Below are 27,459 nucleotides of genomic sequence, written 5' to 3'. Positions count from 1 at the left end.
GAGGGCCGAGGACAGTACGGTCTCAGGGGGTGTTACACCAGACGAGGCAGCTGCTGCGACGGGAGCCGTGGGGATGGTCTCAAAGTAGGCCACCATCTTGGTGGAGGACTCTTGGAGGGAGCTTAGAACGGCAGCAGCAGATGGGTCGGCCTCCAGAAATGGCTCAATGGAGACATTTTCAATGATGAGGGTGCCCTGATCCGCTGTCTCTGGCTGGTGATCTGCCACCACAGCCTGCAGCGGTGACAAAGGATCCACTGCCGCTACCACCTCGCACGACACCGCAACTTCTGTGCAAAACTGCCCAGGGACCCCCACGGAAGAGCTTGGCACGGCTTCCAGGGTGGGAGGGGGAAGCGAGGCCACAAAATCAACCACTTGCTGCTCCACAGGATCTGTCAAAGGTGGGCCTGGGACTGCCTCCCCCGGGGGAGCCACCGTCAGTGTCACAGCCTTGAGTGGCTCCACGATTTGAACCAAAGGGACCAGATTGACAGCCCCAACCAAGGGGGCCGAGAGGGTGTGGAAGTCTATGTCTGAGGGGGAGGTTTCCACGTAGAAGGGAGCCGTTGCCACCCCAGGGTCTATTGCTATGGCAAGCGTTTCAAGTGTGTTTGGCTCCGGGAGACTTGTGGGTTGTGGCCCTGCAGCGCTCCTCTCTCCATGACATTCGAGGATGAGTTTCTTGGCCGGTGCTTCTGAGGGAGGCAGGCTGGGATTTTCCCTTTTCTGCAAGGAAAAGAAAGCAGTCTTTCAAAGGTGCAGAGTTCTACAGTCAGGTGGGGAATTAGAGGGGACAAGGCCCTGACTTCCTTGACTTAACGGCCTACCTCCCTACCACATCCAGCCTGCCTGGTCACTGTACTATCACAGTCCACAAGGTGATGCAGAACAGTGGTTAAGAACTGGAAAGTTTCTGGTCAAGACGTCACTTCCCCCATGAACTCACTAGGTGGCCTCACAAAGACCGTGGTTCTTTCACTTAAACATGCTCACCGACCTGCAGGTAGAAACCCAGGCCCATAAGTTCTGCCTTTAGTCCTCAGCCCAAACTGGATACTACTGTCTGATGCTGCTCCAACTTTTGGGGGTGGCTGTCACGCTGCCCCTTAGGAGCACCTCTGAAGCAAACACAATTGCAGAGCCCAGCCTCACTCTCTGCCCCAACTTTTGAGCTGGACCTCAACTCCATCAATCATGAAACAGACTCCTTGCTGCTCTCCTGATATTCTGAGACAGCCTCCTATCCTTTGGCAGGCTCATTAATGAACTCCCAATTATTATACTGGCCTACTGTGCAGTGCTGCCTGTAGCAATTACTACATTACTTTGTCTCCTGGAACTACGTCTACAAACAACTGAAGGACTGAAAAAGCACCACCCAAACACTCTGTATCATCATCTTTGGGACTTTACCCTTTCCCTCAGAGTTTCAGGCCCCAGTTCCAAGCCATACATGACAGGAGCCCTACAGATCGCAGCAGGAGAAGCCCTTTTCATTGCACCCCAGCATACAGTTAAGGGAGAGATATTGTCTCTGAAACCAATTACATGTACTTCCGGCTACCATAAGTGTCTTCAACAGTTCAGGACCAATACTGTAGAAATGCCCCTCCCCACCCCAGCCTCACGATGATCTCAGAGATTCACCAAGATAGATGTGACTAAAATCACCCCATTGGCCCAGACAGCTTTGCAGGTCACCCCTGTCAATGAAGTAGGAAGGATTTGGGTTGAGTAGGGTGGTTTTAACTCTCCCCCACTGATAGCCTTTCCATGCATTTACAGGGCAAAAAAGGCAAATCCACCAGAGCTAAGAATGTGGTAAAAATCATCACTGGTGCTATTTATGCTTCAGGCAGCACAGACATCAGGGCCTTACAAGTGCCTGCCCCTTAGTGAAGGATTGGGCCCTAAGGCAGCTCAAAAACAGCACTGTTAACTTGCACAGAGATATCCACTCACAAACTGCCTCCCCAGCAACACCTTGCCATGCAAGCAGGCAGTCCAACTCACCAGCGGGCTGTCTGGCACTTGGAAGATGGTGGGGACAGCGTCAGGCTTCAGATAGCGCACTCCCCACCGGTACTCAAAGCAGGAGGCCGCAAAATGCTCGCTGCACAAGTGCTGGTGCTTTGTCGGGACCCACTTCTCTTGGTTCATCTGGGAAAGCCATTGCCTGAGGCGCTCAGGGTTGTGTAAGGGAAACCTGGGTGGAGAGCAAACAAGCAGTCAACATACATAAGCCAGCATGATTAAGCACTTATCTATTGGCGGAGGAGAGATCACTTGGTGTGAACCTTCCCCATTTTAGAACCCAGCTAGAGAAGTCTTTGAAAGATCTGTAACTGGCTGGGCCAGATGAGCCTGTGGTCTGACTCACTGTGAGCCAACTCCAATATGAGCACCCAATAGAGAGAGAGAGATTGAGGCTCCTCCCCCCCCACACACACACAGAAAAAAGAGCTCCAATCAAGTTAGGTGGAGTAGTGAGAAAAACAAAGTACAGTCAGCACTAGGCCTTGCTTCCAAGTAAACATACCTGGCTGGCTTGCAAAGCCACCTATAGGAAGAACCTTCATTAAAAACAGGTGTTCAATATGCGTGTGCCTTAAACCACTTGCACGAAGTGAGCCTAACCAGAGCAGCATTTTCATCCACTGGGCCATGGCACATTGAATTGTCCAGAGGTGTGTAGTGGGAGTTTGGGAGAGGATCATTCATTAGTAGGGCCATTGGGGGATGCGAGCCCCCCACCAGCAGTGTGGTGCGCCTTGTCAACGGTCAAAAACTGACGGTGCCCCTTGACAATTTTAGCTTCTTGCCAGTATGCCATGAGACAAAAAAAGGCTGATCCACTGAGCCAGTGCAGTGTTTCTCAACCAGGGGTACGGTGCCACCACCAGTGGTGCCTGGTAGTGCTCACGGGACCCCTGGACACATGCTGCCCAGCAGCGAGACCAGGAACGTGACGCAACAGACAGTGGTAGTAGACTCCAAAGCGCTTGAAAAAGCCTCCAGTCCACCCTGAGCCTCTTACTGGTGTTTGTCGTGTCGCACCTGGCCTCCTAACCCAGAGTTAACTGGCAACAATGTTGATGATGTCATTGACATGCATGACGTCACCAGCGTGCTGATGTCACTGCCAGTTACTTCTGGTGGTACTTTGAATAGGTGGACCACACGACGTGGCACCGTGGTGGGCAAAGGCGACACAACATGCCCGATGCAAAGAAACCCACAGCGCAGCTAATCTGGGATGTGCCACGGTGGGAAACGGGGAAGCATAAGAGCATGGGGGGGAGGGAACTGGTGCCCCCCTTCCCCTCTGGGGGCTCCTGCCCCAGGAAAGCCTTGCTGTGCCCCCAAGACCCCCCAGGGAAGTGGAGGGAGGGGGTCGGCCCTGCGCAAGACCTGGCCTGGGGGGCTCCCCTCCTGGGGGGGGCCACAGCAGAGCTGCAGGACGCCCCCAGGAGGGACCCACGCCACAGAAGCCCACCCGTTACGTCACACACAGAGCCGATGACGTCACGGCGCCCCCTCCTTCCCGGAAGTGGCACTGACTTGTAAAAACTGAGGCGCCGGTTGTCTGGCCGGGGCTGCCCGGCGGAGTTGGAGCAGTTGGGCGCCCGGCAGTACTTGGTCATCGCCGCTATTTGCCGCCAGCGCTTCCCACTTCCGCGACGTCCGTCCCACGTGACCTGCTGAACGGCTCCACCCCTCCGGCGCGTGTTTGTTTACGTCGTGACGTTGGCACCCCACCCCTTTGTTTGGGGCCTTTCCCGACAGCGGAAAGAGGCACGAAATCGCTAGACTGGCGCATCCTGCGCTCCTCAGAGGGACATTCCGGGTTCTCACAAAAGATCAACAGGGGATGGTGCAGCCAGGTGGCCAGCCCTCCTCTTTCCTTCCCTCGCTTAAGATCCAACCTAGCGATGATTCAGTCTGAGGGATGTCTGCAGATGGTGTCATTTCTAAGCAGACTGTGTGGTCGGAAAAGCATAGAGTGCCGCTCTGTGTCTTGTTTCTTCTCATTGGAACACTTTAAAACAGTTCCAGGTCAGTGGCGTAGCCTAAGGGGGGGTAAAGCGCCAGGTTTTGCAGGCAAGCAGCCCCGCCCCTTTATGTTATAATTAATTATTCAAAACAATTAATAATTATCAAACAAATTAATTAAATACGAATTAATTATCTAAAATATAAATATTAAATACGAATTAAATATTAAATACGAATTAATTATCTAAAATATAAATATTAATAATGTAATGTTAATGGATCCAAGTATCCATCTTGCACACTTGCATGTGGCTTTTCAAGCTTGTCAGTAGAAAATGACAGTTAGCAAGATACATGACTAATATATTAATAATTAATAATTTAAATATTTTATAAGTATTATTATAAAAAATAATATATAACTAATTATTAACTACTTATATTAATAAAAATTACTATTAATTTTTAATAATATATATAAATATATATAATATATATAAAAGATGCATGACTAATATATTAATAATTAATAATTTAAATATTTTATAAGTAATTATTAACTACTTATATTAATAAAAATTATTAATTTTTAATAATATATTTATATATATAAATAATAATAATAATTTTTATTAATAATAAATATAAATAAAAATTTATATTTACATTTATTAATATATATTTATAAATTATAATTTATAATTTTTATTTAATTAATTATAATTAATTTTTATTTATATTTATTATTAATAAAAATTATTATTATTATTATTATTATTATTATTATTATTATTATTATTATTATAGTTGGCAACCTTCAGTCTCGAAAGACTATGGTATCGCGCTCTGAAAGGTGGTTCTGGAATAGCGTCTAGTGTGGCTGAAAAGGCCGATTCGGGAGTGACAATCCCTTCCACACTGGGAGCAAGTGCAGTCTGTCCCTGGTCTGTCTCCCTGGCTATGGGCCTTCCTTCTTTGCCTCTTAGCCTCAGACTGTTGGCCAAGTGTCTCTTCAAACTGGGAAAGGCCATGTTGCACAGCCTGCCTCCAAGCGGGCCGCTCAGAGGCCAGGGTTTCCCACTTGTTGAGGTCCACTCCTAAGGCCTTCAGATCCCTCTTGCAGATGTCCTTGTATCGCAGCTGTGGTCTACCTGTAGGGCGCTTTCCTTGCACGAGTTCTCCATAGAGGAGATCCTTTGGGATCCGGCCATCGTCCATTCTCACAACATGACCGAGCCAACGCAGGCGTCTCTGTTTCAGCAGTGAATACATGCTAGGGATTCCAGCACGTTCCAGGACTGTGTTGTTTGGAACTTTGTCCTGCCAGGTGATGCCGAGAATACGTCGGAGGCAGCGCATGTGGAAAGCATTCAGTTTCCTCTCCTGTTGTGAGTGAAGAGTCCATGACTCGCTGCAGTACAGAAGTGTACTCAGGACACAAGCTCTGTAGACCTGGATCTTGGTATGTTCCGTCAGCTTCTTGTTGGACCAGACTCTCTTTGTGAGTCTGGAAAACGTGGTAGCTGCTTTACCGATGCGTTTGTTTAGCTCGGTATCGAGAGAGTGTCGGAGATCGTTGAGCCAAGGTACACAAAGTCATGGACAACCTCCAGTTCATGTGCAGAGATTGTAATGCAGGGAGGTGAGTCCACATCCTGAACCATGACCTGTGTTTTCTTCAGGCTGATTGTCAGTCCAAAATCTTGGTAGGCCTTGCTAAAACGATCCATGAGCTGCTGGAGATCTTTGGCAGAGTGGGTAGTGATAGCTGCATCGTCGGCAAAGAGGAAGTCACACAGACATTTCAGCTGGACTTTGGACTTTGCTCTCAGTCTGGAGAGGTTGAAGAGCTTTCCATCTGATCTGGTCCGGAGATAGATGCCTTCTGTTGTAGTTCCAAAGGCCTGCTTCAGCAGGACAGCGAAGAAGATCCCAAACAAGGTTGGTGCAAGAACACAGCCCTGCTTCACGCCGCTTCTGATGTCAAAGGGGTCTGATGTGGAGCCATCAAAGACAACAGTGCCCTTCATGTCCTTGTGGAAGGATCTGATGATGCTGAGGAGCCTGGGTGGACATCCAATCTTGGGGAGAATCTTGAAGAGGCCATCCCTGCTGACCAGGTCGAAAGCCTTCGTGAGATCTATGAAGGCTATAAAGAGTGGCTGTCGTTGTTCCCTGCATTTCTCCTGCAGTTGTCTAAGGGAGAATACCATATCAGTGGTGGACCTGTTGGCTCGGAATCCACACTGTGATTCTGGATAAACGCTCTCTGCAAGTACCTGGAGCCTCTTTAGTGCAACTCGGGCAAACAACTTTCCTACAACGCTAAGGAGGTCCACTCCTAAGGCCTTCAGATCCCTCTTGCAGATGTCCTTGTATCGCAGCTGTGGTCTACCTGTAGGGCGCTTTCCTTGCACAAGTTCTCCATAGAGGAGATCCTTTGGGATCCGGCCATCATCCATTCTCACGACATGACCGAGCCAACGCAGGCGTCTCTGTTTCAGCAGTGCATACATGCTAGGGATTCCAGCACGTTCCAGGACTGTTGTTTGGAACTTTGTCCTGCCAGGTGATGCCGAGAATGCGTCGGAGGCAGCGCATGTGGAAAGCATTCAGTTTCCTCTCCTGTTGTGAGTGAAGAGTCCATGACTCGCTGCAGTACAGAAGTGTACTCAGGACACAAGCTCTGTAGACCTGGATCTTGGTATGTTCCAGCGAGTCAGCTTCTTGTTGGACCAGACTCTCTTTGTGAGTCTGGAAAACGTGGTAGCTGCTTTACCGATGCGTTTGTTTAGCTCGGTATCGAGAGAAAGAGTGTCGGAGATCGTTGAGCCAAGGTACACAAAGTCATGGACAACCTCCAGTTCATGCTCAGAGATTGTAATGCAGGGAGGTGAGTCCACATCCTCAACCATGACCTGTGTCATTAATTAATATAATATTAATATAATATTAATTATATTAATTAATCTAATATATAATTAATACTTTTATTATATATAATATAAATATATATGATATAATTAATGATTTTATTAATTAATAGTAATTAATTATTAAGTATTAAATTTAAATTATTAAACTATTATTAATAAAATAATAATAATCTAAAGTTTTAAATAAATAATATAAATATTAATGTAACATTGAACATAATTTGATATTTAACATAATGCAACGATATTATAATGAATTATATATTTGGGCTTAAATAATAACAAATATATATCAATTATAAATAAATATATAATTTATAAAATATATAATATTGTTGCATTATAAACTAATCTGCCTGCGGCAGGATTCGAACTCGCAGCCCTCTCGGAAGGGGCGGGGCCACCCGCACAGCCCAGCTGCGCGCGCAAGCAGAACAGAGCGCGCCTCGGGGGCGGGCCTCGCTTCCCTCTCGCCCTGTCTCCATTGGCTGAGCCGCAGGCGATTGACGTGGCGTCTGCCCAATAACAAGGCGCTGTCGGTTTTCCGCGCGCAGTTTGGGACGGTTGAGGCCAGCGTCGAGCGAGGTGGAAGGCGACCCGATGGCTGGCGGAGGCGGCCCCGGAGGGGGATGTCTCCACACGCGGGTGGCGGCGGGCTCCGGGGCCGACTCGCCGCCCCTCATCAGCCTGAGGCGACGCTCGAAGCAGCAAGGGCCTGAGGAGGCGGTGAGGGGCGGAACCAGCGGTGGGGCGGGGCCCGAGGGGCGTGGTCAGACTGACATGAAAGCTTGCCTGGGGCGGGGCCTCGTTGTGATGGGCGGGGCCACATCCGTGGGCGGGGCCAAAGGCTTGTATGATGCTGTAACCCCTTTCCCCAGTGTTCCTGGTGCCAGCTTGGGTGCTCCTCCCTCACTGGCAGGGCTCTGGAAGGGCCTGCCACCCACTGCACCACCACCACCACCACCAGCACACTGGGTGGCTCCATGCAGCAGTCTCTGCCCCCTGCCCCAGAAAAGTGAGACCTCCACCAGTGGCATAGCTGGAGGAGTGCAAGGGGCTGAGTTTTGCAGCCTCCTGAATGTGCTGTGCAAGCAGCCCCCCCAGAGCCATTCTGGATGGGGGAGCAAAGCAGAGGCGAATACCGGAATGGCTCCGAAGGGGAGGGGCTGCTTGCACGGTGCATTCAGGAGGCTGCAACACTTAGTGCTTTGCACCCCCGTTAGCTATGCCCCCACTGGCTTGCATCCCCACTAGCTCTGCAAATGCCTCAATTTTGCTCCCCCTACCCGGAATGGCTTCAGAGGGAAGGGGCTGCTTGCACGGCGTGTTCAGGAGCCTACAAAACTTAGAGCTTTGCACCCCCACTAGCTATGCCCCCACTAGCTGTGCCCCCCTAATAGCTATGCAAATACCTGTTTTGCTCCCCTCATCTGGAATGGCTCTGAAGGGGAGGGGCCACTTGCACGTTCAGGAGCCTGCAAACTTAGTGCTTGGCATGCAGAAAATCTACAGTTGCCACACTGAGGGCAGTCCAACCTGGCCCTCGGCCTCCTGGCAACACTGGGGAGGGACTGAAGTTGACGTTGTCCTGTTCGCTGCTCAGGCCTCTCCTTCAACATTCGTACCATGCTGGGGGCACCACAGCATTATGTGTGAGACAGGTTCTGACCATTCTCTTTTTGTTCTGGGGGCAGGTTATGCTTGAAAAAGTGTTGGGAATCACAACTCAGACCAGCAGCGGTTTAACCTGTGACCCAAACACAGGGCAGGTTGCCTATCCCACAGGGTAAGTATCGTGATGTTCTGCACCCAGCTGCTTTCTCAGTCTGGTTCCGGCAAATGAACTGTACTGTATTTCCCAAGGGAAGAAATATGGATCTGCTAACCAGTCATGGAGGGGATGCCTTTGTGGGCCTAAATATGGGCTTAAATTAGACCCTTAAACAGAAAATAGTACGTATCGCAACAGGAAGCATCCTTTGTCTGCTGAACCAGCCAGTATGTGTTGCTTTGGAGGAAAGAGGTGAAGCAGAACCTTGTCATATTGTCAGACCAACATTATAGTGACATCAAATAACTTTCACATATGAATATTCTTCTCATCTGGAAACGTTTTTCCAGTAACCGCTTTCCCTCCCTACCCACTCAAAAGAAACTCTGTAATGTCTCAATTTTTCTTTCTTTCCAGATGCGTGGTTGTGATTTTAAACCCCAGGAAGGATAAACAAAGGCATATCTTTAATACTTCTAGGTAATGTCTCTTTCAATGTTCTCGCCTCTCTGGTGGTATGAGCATTTTTCTTCTTAAAATGACTACTGAGTTGTGGGTTACTGACTGAGAGCATTTCGATGTGCGCCAGGTCAGATGCCCCTGATATAATAGTGCAACATTGTGTCATCATGTCTGTCACCTGGAGAGGGCATAAGAGATCATGTTGCTCAGCTCTTCCCTGTCTCCCATGTCCCTCCCATATTCCTGCCCCATTTTAAGCTGGCTGGAGTTGCACCGATATCTGGGGGTGTGAGTTGCGTTGGAGTGAAATTTCACAGGCATTGGGCAAAGATGTGGTGTGACAAAGCAGAAGGTTCTACCGTGTTTCCAAGGTCATATTCTGTGCCACTCAAGTTGAATTTTTTAAAAAGTAAAAGACTGCACTGTTAATCTACTGCAGGGGTGTCCAAAGTTTTTGGCAGGAGGGCCACATCATCTCTCTGACACTGTGTTGGGGGCCGGGGGGAAAAAGAATCAATTTACATTTAAAATTTGAATAAATTTACATAAGCTTACATAAATGAATATATTAAAGATGAACTTATATGAATGAATGAAGGTCTTGCTATAGCTCAAGGCCTATAAAAGACCTGGCACAAAGCAAGGCCAGCCTTTCCTTCGCTGCCTCTGCTGCATCACAGACGTGAAACAGAGCAGTGGAGGAAGCCCTCATCCCACAGCTCCCGTGAGAGGTCAAACAGTCGCCCTCCTGCTGAAAGCAGTTGCATCGGGCCAGTGTGGGCTCCAACAAATCTCCAGAGGGCCAGAGGCTCATTGGAGACTGGGTGCTCCGAGGGCCACATTGGGAGTCCTCAAGGGCCACAAGTGGCCCCAGGGCCGGGGTTTGGGCACCCCTGATCTACTGAATGGGTAAAATAAATGAAGATAAACAGTGGGAGCAGCCTAACTGGTGAATAATTGTCAGGACTAGTATCTTTTTGTCAGCTGTGTATCCTCTCATGGGCTAGCTAGAGAATGACGCTTGGCTATTTCTCCACAAATGCTAAACACTGAATTGTGGCAAAAGCTTTTGTGGGCTGGAGCCCACTTTGATCCTATGCGTGTCTACTCAGAAGTAAATTCATTGTGTTCAATGAAGCTTATACCCAGGAAAGTGCGTCTAGGATTGCAGCCTTTGTCAATTCCCCCAGGTGAGGTGGGCTTTTGTCCACAAAACCATCTGCCGCAATTAGGACTAGATCTAAAAAACCACAAGCGAAGGCAAAATGGATGGTCTTCTCCCCCTTTCTTTCTTCTAGGAAAACTGTGAGTGCTCTGTCTTTTTCTCCTGATGGGAAATTGATTGCAACTGGTGAGGTGAGTTTTGCTTAAGGATTTTTATGCAACGGATACCAAACACACCAAAATCTTCCAAGTTCAAAAAGTATCAGCTGCTAAAAAGAACACTTTTAAATCTGTGTGGGTCACATGGTGATGCTAGGAGCATTTTGAGCATGAGGGCTTATGCCCTCTGCTAACTGGGCCAAGAGGCTTCTTCTCTCGTGGTGCAGTTCTTAGCAGAAGAGCTCCTGCACCTCTTCATCCCAGCAGACCATCTTTTCCTGTGCCTGTCTTCTGGCACCTCTTCGTTTGTTGAGACCATCAGCCTCTTTGGGACTAAGCACTGTTTTTTCATTTTGTTTTGGTCAGTATATTCCCATTTTGGGAACTTTGTGGCTGCAAAGTAGTATATAAAATCCAGGGTTGTGTCACCAGCCAGCCACTTCTTTCAGAATACCACCAAATCTGTATAAAAAGGGAAGCATGTTACCTGTAATGGGGTAGCCATAAGAACAGCCCCACTGGATCAGGCCATAGGCCCATCTAGTCCAGCTTCCTGTTTCTCACAGCGGCCCACCAAATGCCCCAGGGAGCACACCTGAGAACAAGAGACCTCATCCTGGTGCCCTCCCTTGCATCTGGCATTCTGACATAGCCCATTTCTAAAATCAGGAGGTTGCGCATACACATCATGGCTTGTACCCCATAATGGATTTTTCCTCCAGAAACTTGTCCAATCCCCTTTTAAAGGCGTCTAGGCTAGACGCCAGCACCACATCCTGTGGCAAGGAGTTCCACAGACCGACCACACGCTGAGTAAAGAAATATTTTCTTTTGTCTGTCCTAACCCGCCCAACACTCAATTTTAGTGGATGTCCCCTGGTTCTGGTATTATGTGAGTCCACACAGGAGCCAGGAGTCCACACAGACTTATGAGATAAGAGGATAGAGGTACCAGTTTAAGATGTAGGTTCACAATGACATACCTTATTTCTATGACTTCAGCATAAGATTTTTGAGCATTTGTTTTGTGCTGGATATTTCAGTGTTCTTCCTTCCATGTCCAAATGGTTTCTCTCCTCACTGTAGAAAATGAGCGAGACTTCCACGCAAATATTTCAGTGTGGCTAGTATTTATTCCTAATTTGTAAAAAAAAATACACCAGAGTTTAAACTACCCAAAACTTGTGCCCTTTGGCTTGGAAGGTTTGTTTCCTTACCGCAGATAATACAGAACCTGATTCTGGTGAGAGAAAGTTACCCTGTACATGCTCAAAGGGAGTCCATGCACCTACTGTTGGAATCAAGTTCTGGTTTGCAGTGGCTCAGATTAAGCCCCAGCCCTGTTCTGGGTTTTCCTCCCGCAGAACGGACACAGGCCGGCAGTCCGAGTCTGGGACGTGGAAGAGAAGACCCAAGTGTCGGAACTCCATGGCCACAAGCATGGTGTGGCCTGCGTGGCTTTTTCTTCCAATATGAAATACCTGGTTTCTGTGGGATATCCACATGACATGATGGTCAACGTCTGGGACTGGAAGGTAAGGAGTCACGTCGCTGATTCTGCAGACAAAGAAACCCTATCACAGCCTCATTTTAGGAATGCTGTCGTTTTGGGAGGCAACACCTATAATCGCCCTCTTCTGAGGCCAGGGATGTTGTCTGGCATTTTAAGGAGAAGATACAGAAGGACCTGGATTGTACCCATAGTGGGGCGGACCAGATCCTGAGTATGCTGTACTTTCCAAGGCCAAATACTGTGAAAAGAATATAGTCGGGTGTGCTGAAACACAGACCATTCCAAAGGGAGAAGATGAACATGTCTGTCTTGCTTATGGGTTCTGTTCAAGATTGCCTGTGTCCTTCTGAAATGAATAGTGGGTCTTTATTTTCTGCCCTGCAGAGGGGCACTCTTGTGGCATCCAACAAAGTCTCCTGCAAGGTCGTGGCCCTCTCATTTTCAGAGGACAGCTACTTTGTGACTGTGGGCCATCGCCACGTCAAGTTCTGGTTCTTGGACATATCCAGGGAAATTAAGGTAACCTTTTTGATATCCACCCACTGAGGACAAAAGTCCTGTTGCTTTCAGAACAGCTTCCCAGTTCTACTCGGTAATCTGGTGATGCTCTTCTTGGTCTCTTCCATTTTGTGTCTGAAGCCCTTTTGCTGAAAACCCGTAGCCTTTTTTTGGTAATCTGTAATTATTTTTCAGTGCCAGACACTGGCTGCCTGAATCCTGGAGCTTGAAAAAAACATTATGCTTGTTGCAGATCAAGGAGACTGTTCCACTCATTGGCCGCTCTGGGCTTCTTGGAGAGCTTCATAACAACATTTTCTGTGGCGTGGCCTGTGGGCAGGGCAAGATGTCAGGCAGCACGTTCTGCATTTCCTACTCTGGGCTCCTCTGTCAATTTAGTGAGAGGCGTGTCTTGGAGAAATGGATTGATCTGAAGGTGAGAAGCCTCCCTTGCGTCCCATTTTGTTTCTGGTTCTGTTAGAGGTGCGTGTGAAGTTACAGCAGACAAGCTGACCGTGCACCTTCTCTGTTTATCTTTTCCCCAGGTGTCTCTTGCCAACTGCATTTGTGTGAGCGAAGAGTTTATTTTTTGTGGCTGTGCAAATGGGACCGTGCGCATCTTCCACACACACAACTTGTACTACCTCACAGACTTGCCAAAACCACACTGCCTGGGTACCGATGTAGCCAAAGGAGACATGCTGAGGTGCCGCACTGCAAGGGACAGTGGGCCGGGGGGGGGGGGATTGGCTAGAACATGTGCAGGCACCTGTTTGGGCAGGTGTTTCATAGAATCAGATGTGAGGAAACGGGGCAGGTTCAGTGGCATAGCTAGAGAGGATGCAAAGCACTAAGTCTTGCAGGGAACCTCACCTCAGTGTGCAAGCAGCCCTTCCCCTTTGGAACCTTTCTTTCTTTGTCTGCCAGTGCAGATACACACATTTTCGTTCTGTGCCTTTCTCCAGCCGGCCTGACGCCACCTATCCAGACACCATTGCCTTAGTGTTTGACCCCTGCCACCACTGGCTGTCCTGCGTGTACAAGGACCACAGCATGTACATCTGGGACGTGAAAGATGTGGGCCGGGTTGGAAAAGTGTGGTCTGACCTCTTCCACAGCTCATTTGTATGGAATGTGGAGGTGAGGAGGAGACTTTTCTCTGGAAATAGTGTAAAAGGGCAACGGGGTGCCTCTACACTTTTCCCTGGGTTGGAGCTGGGAGTCCTTCAGCAGGAAGGCTTGATCTCCGAGTCCGTGTTCCCCTTCCTGAAGCATTTGTCCCGTACTTTGTACACCAAGGTTTTTTTGGTGCCTGTTGCCCAGAGTGTAGCTCGTCCCCAGCATGGCATAGGAAAATTCATCTTGACTCTAATACTATTGGGAGTTCTTGTCTTGCTGTTCATTGTTGTTGTCCCCCCCCCATCCTCTGTGGGCTCTTCTTAGGTTTATCCTACGTTTGAAGACCACAGGGGTTGCTTGCCCCCAGGATCCTTTCTGACATGCTCCTCAGACAATACGATTCGGATTTGGAACTTGGAAAATGACACCAAAGGGGACTTCCAGATGAACCTCTATAGCAATGTAAGACACCCTGTTTGTAGAGAGGCAGATCCAACTGTGGGTTTAGCCCAGCATGCAAGTGGTGGCTGGAGAGAGGCCTTTCCCAGTGGGAATATCCTTCCCTGGGGAGTTTACCTGGCATTGCATCCATTGTCTTCAGTAAGAGGTGAAGACTTCCTTATTTGTCCAGGCTGCCAGCAAGTCATAAGAACTGGATTATCAAAGGATAGTGTTATCAGTTCTGGTGCTCTAAATGCTTTCTGTTCTTTTCCTGCCTTTGTTAGTGTTCTTATTATCTTGTGGGCTGGCCTGGGAGTTTTCTAAACCGAAGGATAGCACACAGATATTTTAAATAAAGAAAACATACTAGGTCTGGAAGGCATGCTGGTTAATGGCAGGAGACGAGGCTTTGCGGAGCTACTCACCTCCGGGTCTGCTCTTCTCAATGTTTCCCATTTATGATCTTTAACTTTTCATTTCAACAAATTTTTCTTTGAACTGAACATAGAGGAATGTTCCTTTCCTTCCTCTATAAAGAGCTTGCTGAAGGTCATATACATTGAAGGCAACAACCAGCATTTGCAAGACTCGACCAACATGCCAGACCGGAGTGAAAATACCAGCTACCTTGACGTGAAGTCTGGCGTCCGGGTGATGCAAGTGAGCCCTGATGGCCAGCACTTGGCCTCCGGTGACAGAGCTGGAAACCTGAGGTACGTCTCCGCCTGCCCCTCTCCCTCCTCCATGTTTCCATGCAGCGGGTACAATCCCAACTTTTAACCAGCAGCTCCAAATACTTGACAGAGGAGAACTTCAGATGGGGCTATCTCTGCTTTTGTGCCTGAATCCGGGCTACCTCTATGCTAAGACCAAAATTCTGTGCAAAGAAAAACAAACAGCAGTGCGGTCCCTTCTGCACTTTTGTACAATTGCAGAACTGAAGTGGCCAGGGCTGTGGTGGGCTTTCTGGGCCCCCCCAATTGACAGCGCAAGAATGCTCGCCAAGAACAATCCGCAGCTGGGAATTGGTGTTGAAAAGCCAAAGTCAGTCTCGCTGATCTTGCTGCTGGCTGCTTGCTGCTGGCTCCCTCTCAAGCTTAAAACCTCTGATCTGCCTGCCTGCTTCCTTCCACAAGCACTTGACTGCAACAGCAGCAGGTATTGGGGGCCGCGTGTTGCTCATAGCCAAGTACTTAACTTTAAAAAACATTGGTTTTTTTGTTTTAATTTTTGGTCTTGCAGGATACATGAGCTCAAATTTATGGATGAAGTGATGAAAGTTGAAGCCCACGATTCAGAAGTTCTGTGTCTAGAATATTCCAAGCCAGAAACAGGTACATTTTAAAAGAACATGAAGACTGGCACAGTAGATGGTCAGGCAGGCCCAGGGCTGTGACACTGGGATGGTGGTATGGGGGGGAGGGAGAGAGACACTGAGGCTCTCACTCCTCTTAACTGCTGGTTTGTTGAGATGGGGGGGGGGTCTTGTAGTTCTGTCTTTTTTATTTTTTACTGGTATTGTGTGTTAAGTTTTCTTCTGTTGATCTAGCATTTTGAGTGCTTATTGTTGAAAGACTGTATATACAGTTTCAATAAATATATGACTTTAGCCCCCTTAGAAATCGATGAACAATTCTACTCTCTGTAGGAATGGCGCTGCTAGCCTCAGCCAGCCGAGACAGGCTGATCCACGTATTAAATGTGGCAAAAAAATATAAGCTGGAGCAGACGCTGGATGACCATTCCTCAGCCATAACTGCAGTCAAGTTTGCTGGTAAGCTGCCCAAACTTCTGCATTAGTGACCTGAGTTTCTGGAGAGTTTCCTTGTGAAATACTGAGAAGACTTTGTTTTCCCTCTTTGGACTATGAAAGCAACTGTGTGATTTGCAGTTCTTAGAAGCAACAGCAGCAGATGTGGGTACTTGACACCCTTTCTAAAGGCCCCATCAATTTCAACCAGAAAACTGAGAACATATCTCAGCCTTCCTGCTCTTGTGCAACTCCAGTGTGTGTGTGTGTGTGTGTGTGTGTGTGTGTGTGTGTGTGTGTGTGTGTGTGTGTGTGTGTGTGTGTTTAATTGGCTTGCAAGGGTGACATTACCAGTAAATTGTGCTCAATGCAGATATTGGACTGGGATTCTGCTGCCAAAGCTTCCCCCCTTCCTTTTTTCTTGTAGGAAGTGGCGATATTCGGCTGATTAGCTGTGGAGCTGACAAAAGCATCTATTTCCGCAGTGCACAAAAGGTTCTTGCATGTTATAGGGAAGGGAGGCCTTCTGCACACTGTAACTGCTCTATGGAATTGCTGTGAGCTGCAGTGATGGCTGGTGGCTGTCAAAGGGTAGAAGAGACTCCTGGGGGAGGGGAGGTCCATCAGTTCGTATTAGTCACAACAGCCAATATGAACTGTAGGAAGGCCAGCATGCCATTGAGTATGAGATGCTGGGACAAGACCAGGTTGAGGGTGTTGCCTTTGCACTGCCCTTATGGGCTTCTCAGATGATTTAGTGGCCACTGTGGGAGGATGTTGATCTATGTGGCCCTTGTGGTCTAATTCAACTGGGCCCAAGTGAACTTGCACAGCTTGTCACTCTCACTCAAGAACCTGTGGCTAGTCAAAGATGCTGTTCCCCCTCTTGTATCCCCCTCTTGTATCATCTAGCGATCCCCTGCATGTCTCTTCTAGGGCCTGCTGCAGGCACTTAATGCTCAGGGACAAAATGCCCACACTGCTTCAGAGCATCGTCTGATATGTTTTTCCCCTCCCGAGGTTGTGGATGAAATTCACTTCCTTCGAACCCACCACATTGCTGAGAAAACCACCTTGTATGACATGGACATTGATATAACCCAGAAGTACGTTGCTGTGGCCTGCCAGGATCGAAACGTCAGGTCAGCCATTTTATAATTTCCCGGAGACCAGGTAGCAGTTTGCCTGCCAGAGCCATTTCTCTGCTGCTGCTCCATAGGCTTTGTCTGGAGTACTTTGGTTGTCTCAGACAAACAAGAAAGACCCAGCAAACTGTGGCCTCATCTTCCTCCAGGGTTTACAACACGGTCAGTGGGAAGCAGAAGTGCTCGTACAAAGGCTCGCAAGGCGATGACGGATGCCTGCTGAAGGTAAGCAAGTAACTGTCAGGGCAGTTGAAACTGCATGTGAGAATGCATGTCTCTAGGCATGATGCTGGAGTTCATTGTCTCCTGCAAGTTGACGTGATTCTTTTGGAACACGGCTTAACCAGGTGGGAGGACTGGGTAGATTCCCTTCTTATTACATGGGGGTGAGCTAATTATTGCCTTTCTAATATAGTGGACCCTCTATCCACGGGCTCGGAATCTGCAGATTTGCATATCCACACATACCAAGCCCGTTGCTAGAGGATCTCCTGGACAAGACTGGAAGCCACCGGTGCACACCAAAAGTGCTTTCCAGTCACATCTGGGAGGTTTCTGGGGAGGCCACATGTGTCCTCCAGAGGGCCAGGCACAGCCCCCAAGTAAATAATTGTGGCATCATGTGCCCTTCCCCCTGTGGATGTCTTTATCTGCAGAATTCAGTGTCTGCAGCGGGGTTCAGGAACGGATCCCCTGTGGCTACTGAGGACCCACTCTATGCAGCTTTTAATAGAAAGATAAATGTAAGAGAATGAAGCCTCTTGTTTCCTATTCCTGTTTAGGTCCAACTGGATCCTTCTGGAAAATTCCTGGCCACCAGTTGCTCTGACAAAAGCATTTCCATTATTGACTTCCATTCAGGAGACTTTGTGGCCAAAATGTTTGGACACTCAGGTGTGTTCAGCAGCATTGCTAGTTCTTGGTCTTCTGACTTTCCAGACTGTGTTAGGCAACCTCCACTTCTGCCTCTTGTCAGCCTCCAACAACTGTCACCTGCCGCCAGGTTCTCCTGGTGGCCGTTTTCTGGGACACTCAGAAATGCCCTGAACGGCTCTGACGGCGAGTGGGAGGGGCCGCTTGCATGTGCATAGCAGCTGTACAGTATTTACCACACTGCCCCTCCTGCAGCGGCAAAGCCCAACATCTGGAGCCTTCCCTCAGTCACTCCTGGGGAGGGAGAGACTCCAGGGTGTGGGGAAGGGAGTGGCCCCCAGCTTCACCGCATCCCGCAGCAGGGATCATCTGAAGGCACTTCAGATGCTGTTTCTAGAATGTGGGCAACAAATGCAGGGCATTGGGAATCTCAGTGTTGGAACAACCAGTTACCCAGCATGAGCACCAGGTCTTCTGATTGAGGGCACCTGTTCCCTTCATCCCTTGTATTTCTGTCCTGCTTCCCAGTATTCATTTCTAAAGCTACTGACAGTATAAACCATGTAAGTGAGGAATACAAAGCAGTCACTCATTAAAACAAGTGAAAGCAGATCATTTCCTTTTTATGTTGCAGAAGTCATTACCGGGATGAAATTTACCTATGACTGCAAACGTTTGATCACTGTCTCAGGAGACAGGTGAGCAGTTCTGAGTGCCTCCACAAGTTTCAAAACATGGAAGGTTGAATTCAGCATCTTCCAGGAAAGGGTGAAAAATGGGGAAACAATCCCTGGGAAAGAAGAGGCTCCAAAAGGGGCTACGTCTCCCACTGGCTTCAGTCAGGGCCAAGTCAATCACTACGATCTTTTGTCTGCATTGGGGGGGATTACCCAATGGGATTTTTTGGGGTCTCTCACCTTGTAGGTAGGGTACAGAATACCCTATCTTTCTCTGGATTATACAGTTATAGTAGAAGGGAGCCTAACATATCACTGCCTGAATTAATTGGCCTGGGTTGAGTTATCAGAATGTATTCACTTGATTTATTCAGATTATTAGAAGGCATGATTTCTGACGATGCTGGTGTGCTCAGCTGGTTTGGAGGGGTTCCTGTCGGGCCTCCCAGAGCATCTCCCCCCCCCCAGCTCCTTGGTTCTGTGGGCAAGGCGAGCGGATGAGGCATGGCCATGTCACAATCCTCAGCAGCCCCCTCCCTCCCTTCTCACCCCCCCAGTTGCATCTTCATATGGCACCTCAGCCCAGAAATTACTACTTGCATGAAGCAGCACCTGATGGATCTGGATCAGACCCAGCAGCAGAAGGCGGCCAGGGGGCAGAAGCAGTCGTGGGCTCACCTGATCAGGTGCCAAAGCCGGCGTGGACTTCCATGCTTGGGTGGGCAAGGGCTTCTCATGTGCTGGGAAGACTGGGTTGGACCAAGCCAGGGCTCTTCTCCTCTAACACTAACCTATTTTAGGCAGGAGACATACATCGCTGTGCCAAGCAGAAGGCCAGGCTGCACTCCTGAACCCCTGGTCAATGAGGACACGGAGGAAGAGGTGGAGGAGGAGGAGGAAGAAATGCCTCTTCAAACCCCCACCAGAGAGGACTTTGAAACAGGTATGGAGGCTCCCTGTGCCAGCACATCCCATGGTAACACTCAGGGCAGGAGGCAGTGGTCTGGGCTGTGGACTGAAGCCACGAAGACCCTGAAACTGCCCAAAGCCATATAAGCTCTAAGGCTGGTCTTGGATAGGACCGGAACAGTCCTGCGGCAGACAGTTGTGTTTTCATAAATGGCTTTGAGCTCCTTTTCTCTGTTTCTCATCCACACACACACAAAAATAAATCATGTAAATGAGGAATGGGGGGCGTCCCTGAAAATCCCATGTTTCCTCTGTCAGTCTGATCTGCCTGTGAAGATGGAGGGGGGGGGCTGATAATTTGGTATACTGCCCTTGGTGGAAGAATGGGATAAAAATATTTCTGTTTTTATTTCCTGATCTGCTTCTCATCCTCCAAGTTTCCAAGGCTTGGTAAGCGAATTGTCCTCATGACACAACGCAGCTTAAGGATATTTCTCTTGTTGGGTTACTTATGAAGTGCCAAAAAAGGTGATGGGGGCATTTCTTGTTCCTGTATGAAACATGTCACGTCAGTTGTGCATCTGAGTCTGTCCTGCTTCTCTCCAGCTCCTGCCTGCATCCTTACCAACGGCAAACTGCCCATGTGGGCAAAGAGACTGGTAAGTGACTAGTGACAGCTGCACAGAGCCCTATAAGAATGGAAACGGATATATCTGTTTGTTTCAAGACTTCTCTGCCCTGCCTTTCTCCTTGCAATAAGAAGTCAGTCACTCTCAATGGGATGTGCCAGTCAGTGGACTTGTCTGCCACCAGCAAGCTCAGTCCAGCCTCACTCTCCAGCTCCAAGGCTGACACTGGAGGGAAGGGCAGAGGGGCACTTCCTGATGGTTGCCTGGGACTTCTGCTGCGCTCTGCAGCCCAGCACCACTGCAGGAATATTCCCTTCCTCCTGAGGGTAACGGGATTGTCCCTTGCACATGGGTGCAGTGTACAAGCTCAGCGACTTGGGCTGCTCTCCCATGATCCGTGAGGCCCATTAATGAGCCTGCACAGGATTGCATGGAACAGGAGGGTCAGAATCCACCTGGCCACACTGTTTTTGCTTGGCTACCAAGACCAGCCATGGTTGCGGACTTGGTCCCTGGGGCACAAGCTTTGATGTTGGGCACCCACAAAGGGCTGATTCTGGGAGACAGAGCATGAGAGCTGCTGTTTGGGTCCTGAAGAGAAGCAACTTGTCTTGGAACGGGGGTGCCTTTGAGTATGACAAGCAGCTTCTGCAGTGAGCAGTCTGCGAACGTACAATATGTGGGTTTGCAAATCAGTTATGAAGATTTGCAAATCGCGCAGCAGTCTTGACTTCAGCAGAAACCTGTCCTCTCTCAACACACTCTATAGTGGATTTTTGCGTGTGAGTGGTTTATAACTACAACTGTTAGTGGCGGAAAATGCTTCCCTCGCAACCTTTCCCTCTTTCTGTAGCTCGGAGAGGCAGATAATTTGGACAGCACCACTTTTAACTCCAGGGTGAGTTACCAGCCACAAGGCCGCTGGGCTGAACGTGCCGACCAGGAACCAATTAAAACCATGGCGGATGTGGATGGCAGTTACTTCACCCCAATCAGAAACGACGGCATGGATGACATTGAGCTGGAGCCACAGAGTCTGGATCAACTGCTCTTGGAGGTGAGAGGAGGGCTGACCTTGAGACGAGTCTCAGAACTCACCTTCCACGCTCGCATTAGTCCTTACAGCAGGTTAACTGAATGTCTTTGAGCTTGTGTATAGTTCTGCTTCACCACAAGCCCCTGCACATTGCTGCTGCTGCCCAGAATGGCTCCAACGGCAAGGAAGAGGGGCCACGTCCACGGTGCATTGCAGCTCCTGCAGTACTTCCCCCCCAGCTATGCTACTGCATGTTCCCTTGTTAATGCCATTGGAGATAGGATGGAGAGGACTTCCAGTGGTTTGTATGGCCTATTGACTCAGACCCGCCTTCTCCCTCTTCCCCTCCACTGCTCCTAGTGACATCCACACTTGCTGGTGGAGGCAACCACCCTCCAAGGGCGCCTCCTGGGATGCCAAGGAATTTCCCAGAAAATTGGCTTAGCTTTCCAATCACTGGGTAAAGCTTTGGTTTGTTAATTAATCGAAGCTAGCAACGTACCAACGAATCTGTCCTGGGACCCATTGTGTGTCGCTTGTGTGCTCCTACTTTTCCCACAGTCTGGTCTTGGGCCCTCCTAACATACGTGAGTCCTGAGATTCTTAGGTGATGTTTAAAGAAAGCAACTGGGTTTTTCAATTTCTCTTCCAGACAGACAGCAACATCATTGAGGACTTCAAACAGCCAGAAGTGTCCTCGGAAGACGAGGCAGCTCAGGATCTTGAAGCCAGCGAGAATGACCTGTATGAAGCGCAGATTGTCCACAGCCCACCTGAGGCCGAGAGGTCAGTCTTCGCTGAATGTCTGGTTGTGCAGCCCTTGTCCTTGGCATGCTTGCCTTGTTAGCTGAAGCTTTCCATTGCATTCCAAAGGCAGCTCCCACACTGAGCGCATTCCAGTAATTGAAACTGGGTGTAACAAGGACATGGGTGGCTGGGACTGGGGCTAGGTCTGGTTTTTCTCTAGGTAGGGACATGTGGGACCCTGAGTAGCAAGGCACACTGTAGTAGGCAGGATCTATGGAGAACCCCTTTGGCAGCATCCCTGCTGCTTACCGCCAGGCCACTGTGAGATACAGGAAGCTGGACTAGATGGGACTTTGGCCAGATCCAGCAGGGCTCTTTTTATGTTCAGGTTAAGCAGTCTCGGGTGCAAACATTCTCATTGTCTTGGCCTACAGAATCCTCGCTCCTTGAGGGATTTTCCCCCTGTCAATAAACTTGAATTATCAAATGAATCCTTTTTTAATAAGAAACACCCAACACTGATATCTGTTCCGTTCAAGGAAATATGTGAGGGAGCTGCCTCTGCAACCGGCTTCTTGGAAGGAGGCTGCAAGTCCAAAGGAGAAACTGCCTGATAAAATCTGCTCTGTAACTTCTTTGGATTCCGAGGTGTCTGCTGGTGGCCACCAACAGGAAGGTAAGTCTCCAAAAGACCCCTCCTTGATCCAGGAGGTCTCTCCTGCTCACATCTGGCATCCTGTGGGGTCTTCGGCACTGCAGTTTGCTCTCCTAGGGTGGCCGCTTTCCCCAGAATCCATGCAGATGCCACCAGTCACCCAGGAGCATCAGGCATTGGGACTTGATCTTCTGATGGGCATTTTCTTCCTAACTTTGTGCTGGCAGATCAAGAGTCCCTTGTCTCGGAGGCAGATGCAGAAATGACTGACGTGGAGGAGGGTGTCCAGCAGAGCAACTCTTTGCCCCAAACCCCAGAGCAAGAGAAGTACCTCAAGCATCATTTTGAGACACTGACTGAAACCCATGTGGAAGGTATGGCTTTACCTGACATGAGGTCAAGTGCCGTATTCTACTATGGAGCCCCCTTGACTCCTATCGCTCATCCCTCAATAGACAATGGTAGTTTTGTAAGTGGCAGTGCCTTGAATTCATCCGTACTGTGTCTTCCTTGCCTACCTCTGTATCTGTGTCAAATTCTAGATTGTGAGCTCCTTGGGGCAGGGGCCTATCCTGTTTTGCAGAGCACCATGCCCAGTGATAGCACTGCACATTAAAATAATATGCTAACATCCTCCCTGCCCGAACAACGAAACCTTGTGTCGGGTCCTGCTCAGGTCATTGGCATGCGAATGACTGATTGGCACTCAGCAAGTGGTTCCTCCGTGGGAGGAAGGGAACTTTGGGGTACAGCCCTATGCCTCAAAGAATGTGCACCGACCAAGTTTCTGCTTTGTTTTCTCCACGCCTGCTTGACTGCAAAGCTGTTGTGAGAATGCTGAACAGATTGTTCTTCCCTCCTGAATACAGAAAAGTTTGATGGTTGCACCAAAGACCAGAAGACGCCTGAAAATGAGGACAGCACCTTGTTCCCGAACCCTCGCCTGAGCATTTCAGCTCGGTTTCTCTCTCGCTGCCAGAGAAATAGCAGGTCTGCAGGAGTGCTTGTTTAATTTTTGAAACCATCTATTAACGAAGCCACCTGAATCTGAATGTCCACATCATGGTGATATCTCTTTTCCTCAGGTTTGCATCCCCCTTCCTTCCAAGGGTACATCCACCTGCACTGGCCACTTTGGAGGCTCCACAGCAGGCTGAGGAAGAGAGCCTGCTCTCCAGCGCACCAAGGAAGCCAGAGGCAAGTGGACTTGTCCAGTTCCAGGTGAATGATTGGGTTGTGAGTTGTATCCTGCAGCCTGGAAGCGTGGCAAGTATCTAGTTGCTGACCCTTGAACACGCACTTCAGAGACACCAGAGGTGGGTCGCAGAGCACCTGCTTTGTATGCAGAAAGGCCCAGGGTGGGAAAGCTTCCCCCCCCCCAATCCTGCTAAGGATGGAGAGCTCTTCTTCCCTCTACCACCACCACCCCCTCCTAAGAAAATCTTGGCAATTGTAGGGGTTTTTGGAGGGGGAGAAGGCTGTGAAATCTTTGCTGGGCCTTGCTCATGTCTGTGCAGCACACCGGAATGCTCTGGCCCATGAAATGAGGAAGTGTGCCTTTGGTGCACAAGAAAGGCTCCCTGCATCTCTCCTGTTTTAGTGTGAAGGCTCGAGTCCTTGCTAGTTTTGTTCACTGACAAATAACTGGTTTCTAGACACCCCCAGGAGAAGCTCTGTGTGAGCTGAAGGAAGTGGTTGATGCTGAGACATGCGGTCCTTCAGGTAAGAGACTCGGTTGGGGTGCTGGGCTGGGGTTTGTGCTGCATTGTGTAAGGGGATGCCATAATCAGTTCTTTGAATAAACATCTGGTGCTCTGGGGGGGACTGAGTTTGGTCCAGTGACTGAAATACTAGTTGACACGATCAGTCGTAGCTCTTCTAGTGGTTGTTTTGAGTTGGAAAGAATGCAACAGGGTGCATTTTGATGTAGCTGCAATCCCACCCACCCACTCCCTGCCTTGTTCTGGTAATGCTGCAAAAGTGGAGCTTTTTTCTGTCCTCAGAAGCACAGATGCTCATCAAAAGCTTTGAAACGAACCTGCAGCCTTTGTGTACCAAATTTCAAGAGATGTTACAAGTTTACGATAAGGTAAGATGCAACGCGGTAGCAAGGCCCAGTCACCTCTTGGAAACCCAGGTTTCTTGATCCAGATCTTTCCCAAATCCATCTTTTCCCTGTCCCCACTGCATATCTAGGAAGGGCTGTTGGACATGCCTGCCATCCTAATGTCTTCAATCCCTCTTCCTTTCCTGAAAGACTGGGCTTGGGAGTGGGGTGGGCAGCAGTTTGGCAAGTTCCTGAACTACTGCACCATTTTAGGCTGCAATCTCATCCATGCTTACCCTGGAGTAAGCCTCATTGGCTATAATGGGACTTACTTCTTATACACGCATAGAATTGGGCTCACAGTCAGGAGGTAACCACTGGGGCTCCAGCCTGGCAATGCCTGTGTTAGGAGCACCCAAAACCACCCATCACCTTTCTGGCATTTTGCTTGGTCCTAATGAAGAGATTGCCATAGTATGGCTCTTGGATGTTTTTTCATAGACCAGCACAGCTGCTTATGATTCTGTAAGAGGCATCCTCAGAGGCATTCCCTCCAGTGGGAGAGAAGTGGAGGATGGGAGAAGAATGCCATGTGAAAGCCTTACTACAACACATGCAACTAACTGTTTAAAAAAAAAAGTGTGCTTCTGGCTTGAGAATGATGGTGTTTTCCCATACGCAGACATGACAGTGCATCTTGAAATTAGAGTTTTGGTGTACTTCTGGAGCTGGAAGTGACTGGCTTTTCTCTTTAGGTGACATCCTGTGAAGACTGCTCAGAGGAAGAGCTCTTCCAGGTCAGGAACCTGCTAGCTGACGCTTTCTGTTGGATGAAAAACGAACTGGACTCTCGAACAGGCAAGAGCAGTGCAGATGTGGCTACAACCACGGATGGCCCATCCCCCTGGCCAAAGAATTTGCATGACAGTGAGACCCATTCTCTCCTGAGACATTACTCAGACTCGCTGCTGGAAATGGTCCAAAAGAAGCTGGACGAAACAGAGCTGCTACGGCCTGAATCATTTCCACACTGAAAACATTATGGCATAACTGAGCTTGAGCGAATGCGGACAGCTGGATTTCAGTGTAACTCCTGAGGAGTTGGCTGTTCTTAGACAAAACTTTGACTAGGGTTTACTGCCTTTTTAAAAAAAACAAAACCAACAAATTTCTCTGGAAACAAATATGACCACCTCTTCCTTTGCAAAAAAACAAAGCACTTTTCACGAGCACCAGTGAGATGCAAGAAGCAAAAGACGTCCATGTGGGTGCTGCTCTGTGATGCTCTTGCACTGCTTTTTAAGAATCTGTTTGGGCCTCGGAGTTGCATCTTGCAAAATTAGTTTTATTTTTTAAAGGTTTACTGTGTGTTTTTTCTCCCCAAATTCTGAAAATAAACATGTTGACACTGGTTTAAAAGTGTGTGGTGGCGGTTTGCATAAATATTCTTAATGATTTTCCCCCCCCTCTGGAGTTCTTGCATTAAAGGCAAATTTTTCATATTATTGATTCATTTTAAAGTTTCAGCTCCAACTGAAGAAGGTGGAGATACCTGTGCAGAAGCAGAAATTCTTCTTATCCTTTCTGGTTGCGAAGGCGACACTTTGGTAGGCAGGGGGTTGAACAGTTCCCTCTAGTGCAACCTCCTTGCCGTATACCCAGGGATGTGTGGTGGATGCAGAAGGAGGGGAGGCAGAGCCTCCCCCCAGAAGTCCTTTAGAAAGCACTGCTGTGTATGAAGTGTGCAAGCACACACAATCCCCAAGTGCAGCTTGCACACCCCACACGTGGCAGCAGCTTCCAAAGGACTTCGGTGGGGAGGCTTCCACACATCCCTGTTGGAAAGCATCCAAATTGTGCTATGACCTGCGGGTCCTGCCGGGTGCTCTCTCTCTCCTGGTCCCTTTCTGGGTTCAGAGTGACAGAATTTCCCTGCATCATGTGGCTGATGCCCGGCCCATCTCCAGGGGCTCATGAGGGGTAAAAAATGGGGGGGGGGGAGATTCCAAATAGTGAAGGGTTGTAAGAGACAGCCTTAGAGGAATCTGGTAGTACATGATTTTTTAAAGAGCATTTAAAGGACATATTAGGTGTTTGTAGCTCTTTGCATATGTTCTTTTACTAACTCTCACAACAGTCCTGCAAAGCTGACCAATCTTACTCCAGGGGAGGGGAGAGGGCACTCTCACTGTCTCCCCTCCCCCACTTGTGAGGCTGAAGGATTTCAAGGCACTTGAACAAAAGCCAAAACCTCAACCTGCAGCTGCTGTGATTTGGGTCTGTCCAACCCCTGTCCACTGCTGGAAATGTGAGGATGGGCTTCTGTGTGATCCAGTAAGGCCTGGTCGTACAGCCATCTGATGAAGACCTCGGGTGAACCCTTCCTCTCTAGCGTGGTTTTGTTAACCAAAAAGCATAAGCGTGAGAGCAGGATTGCACACCATCCAGCAGTTCAGAAAGCTGTCCATGGAAACGGGGTTTATTCAAATCTGAGCACCAAAGCAGGACATGGAAATGCAGCTTTGTTTGAAAGGAGAGATTTGTTTGCTTTTGAAGCGTCCCGGATGTAGCCAAGAGTGTCTGAAATGAGTGGTGGAAAAACCCATGGAGCCAGCGGTGTAGCTAGAGGGGGTGCAAAGCACTAAGTTTTGCAGGGAGCCTCACCGCAGCATGCAAGGGGCCTCTCCCCTTTGGAGCCATTTCAGGCAGTGGGAGCAAAATGGAGACTATGCCTGGCTTCAAAGGGGAGGGGCCCCTTGCATGCTGCGATGAGGCTCCCTACAAAACACTGCTTTGCCCCCCTCTAGCTACACCACTGCATGGAGCCAAAGGTGCCCAAGAAATGGTTCCTGGCCCTGACCCTCTGGCTTGCTCATGCCATCTCATTTCTGACAGCTGGAGTGACCTGGTGTGAAGTACAACAACCAGG

General features: G+C 48.9%; 1 protein-coding gene across 1 annotated transcript; it reads left to right on the top strand.

Moving 5' to 3' along the window:
• The first annotated feature begins 1,992 nt into the window (after positions 1-1,992).
• WDR62 (WD repeat domain 62) lies at positions 1,993-25,949 on the top strand. Its single transcript, XM_066638136.1, has 30 exons — positions 1,993-2,124; positions 8,630-8,721; positions 9,124-9,186; positions 10,467-10,524; positions 11,856-12,026; positions 12,389-12,523; positions 12,756-12,938; positions 13,048-13,208; positions 13,468-13,642; positions 13,946-14,083; positions 14,600-14,775; positions 15,305-15,396; positions 15,711-15,836; positions 16,240-16,307; positions 16,833-16,954; positions 17,107-17,182; positions 17,740-17,851; positions 18,465-18,528; positions 19,065-19,193; positions 19,308-19,450; positions 20,023-20,075; positions 20,899-21,102; positions 21,734-21,867; positions 22,368-22,504; positions 22,711-22,857; positions 23,353-23,473; positions 23,569-23,680; positions 24,139-24,205; positions 24,487-24,572; positions 25,286-25,949. Exons 1-30 carry the CDS (start codon positions 1,993-1,995, stop codon positions 25,562-25,564), a joined length of 3,756 nt encoding a protein of 1,251 aa, XP_066494233.1. The 3' UTR covers positions 25,565-25,949.
• Positions 25,950-27,459: the final 1,510 nt, after the last annotated feature.

Source organism: Tiliqua scincoides, chromosome 10, assembly GCF_035046505.1.
Source record: "Tiliqua scincoides isolate rTilSci1 chromosome 10, rTilSci1.hap2, whole genome shotgun sequence".
Lineage (NCBI taxonomy): Eukaryota > Metazoa > Chordata > Lepidosauria > Squamata > Scincidae > Tiliqua > Tiliqua scincoides.
This window is presented reverse-complemented; position numbering and strand designations above follow the sequence as displayed.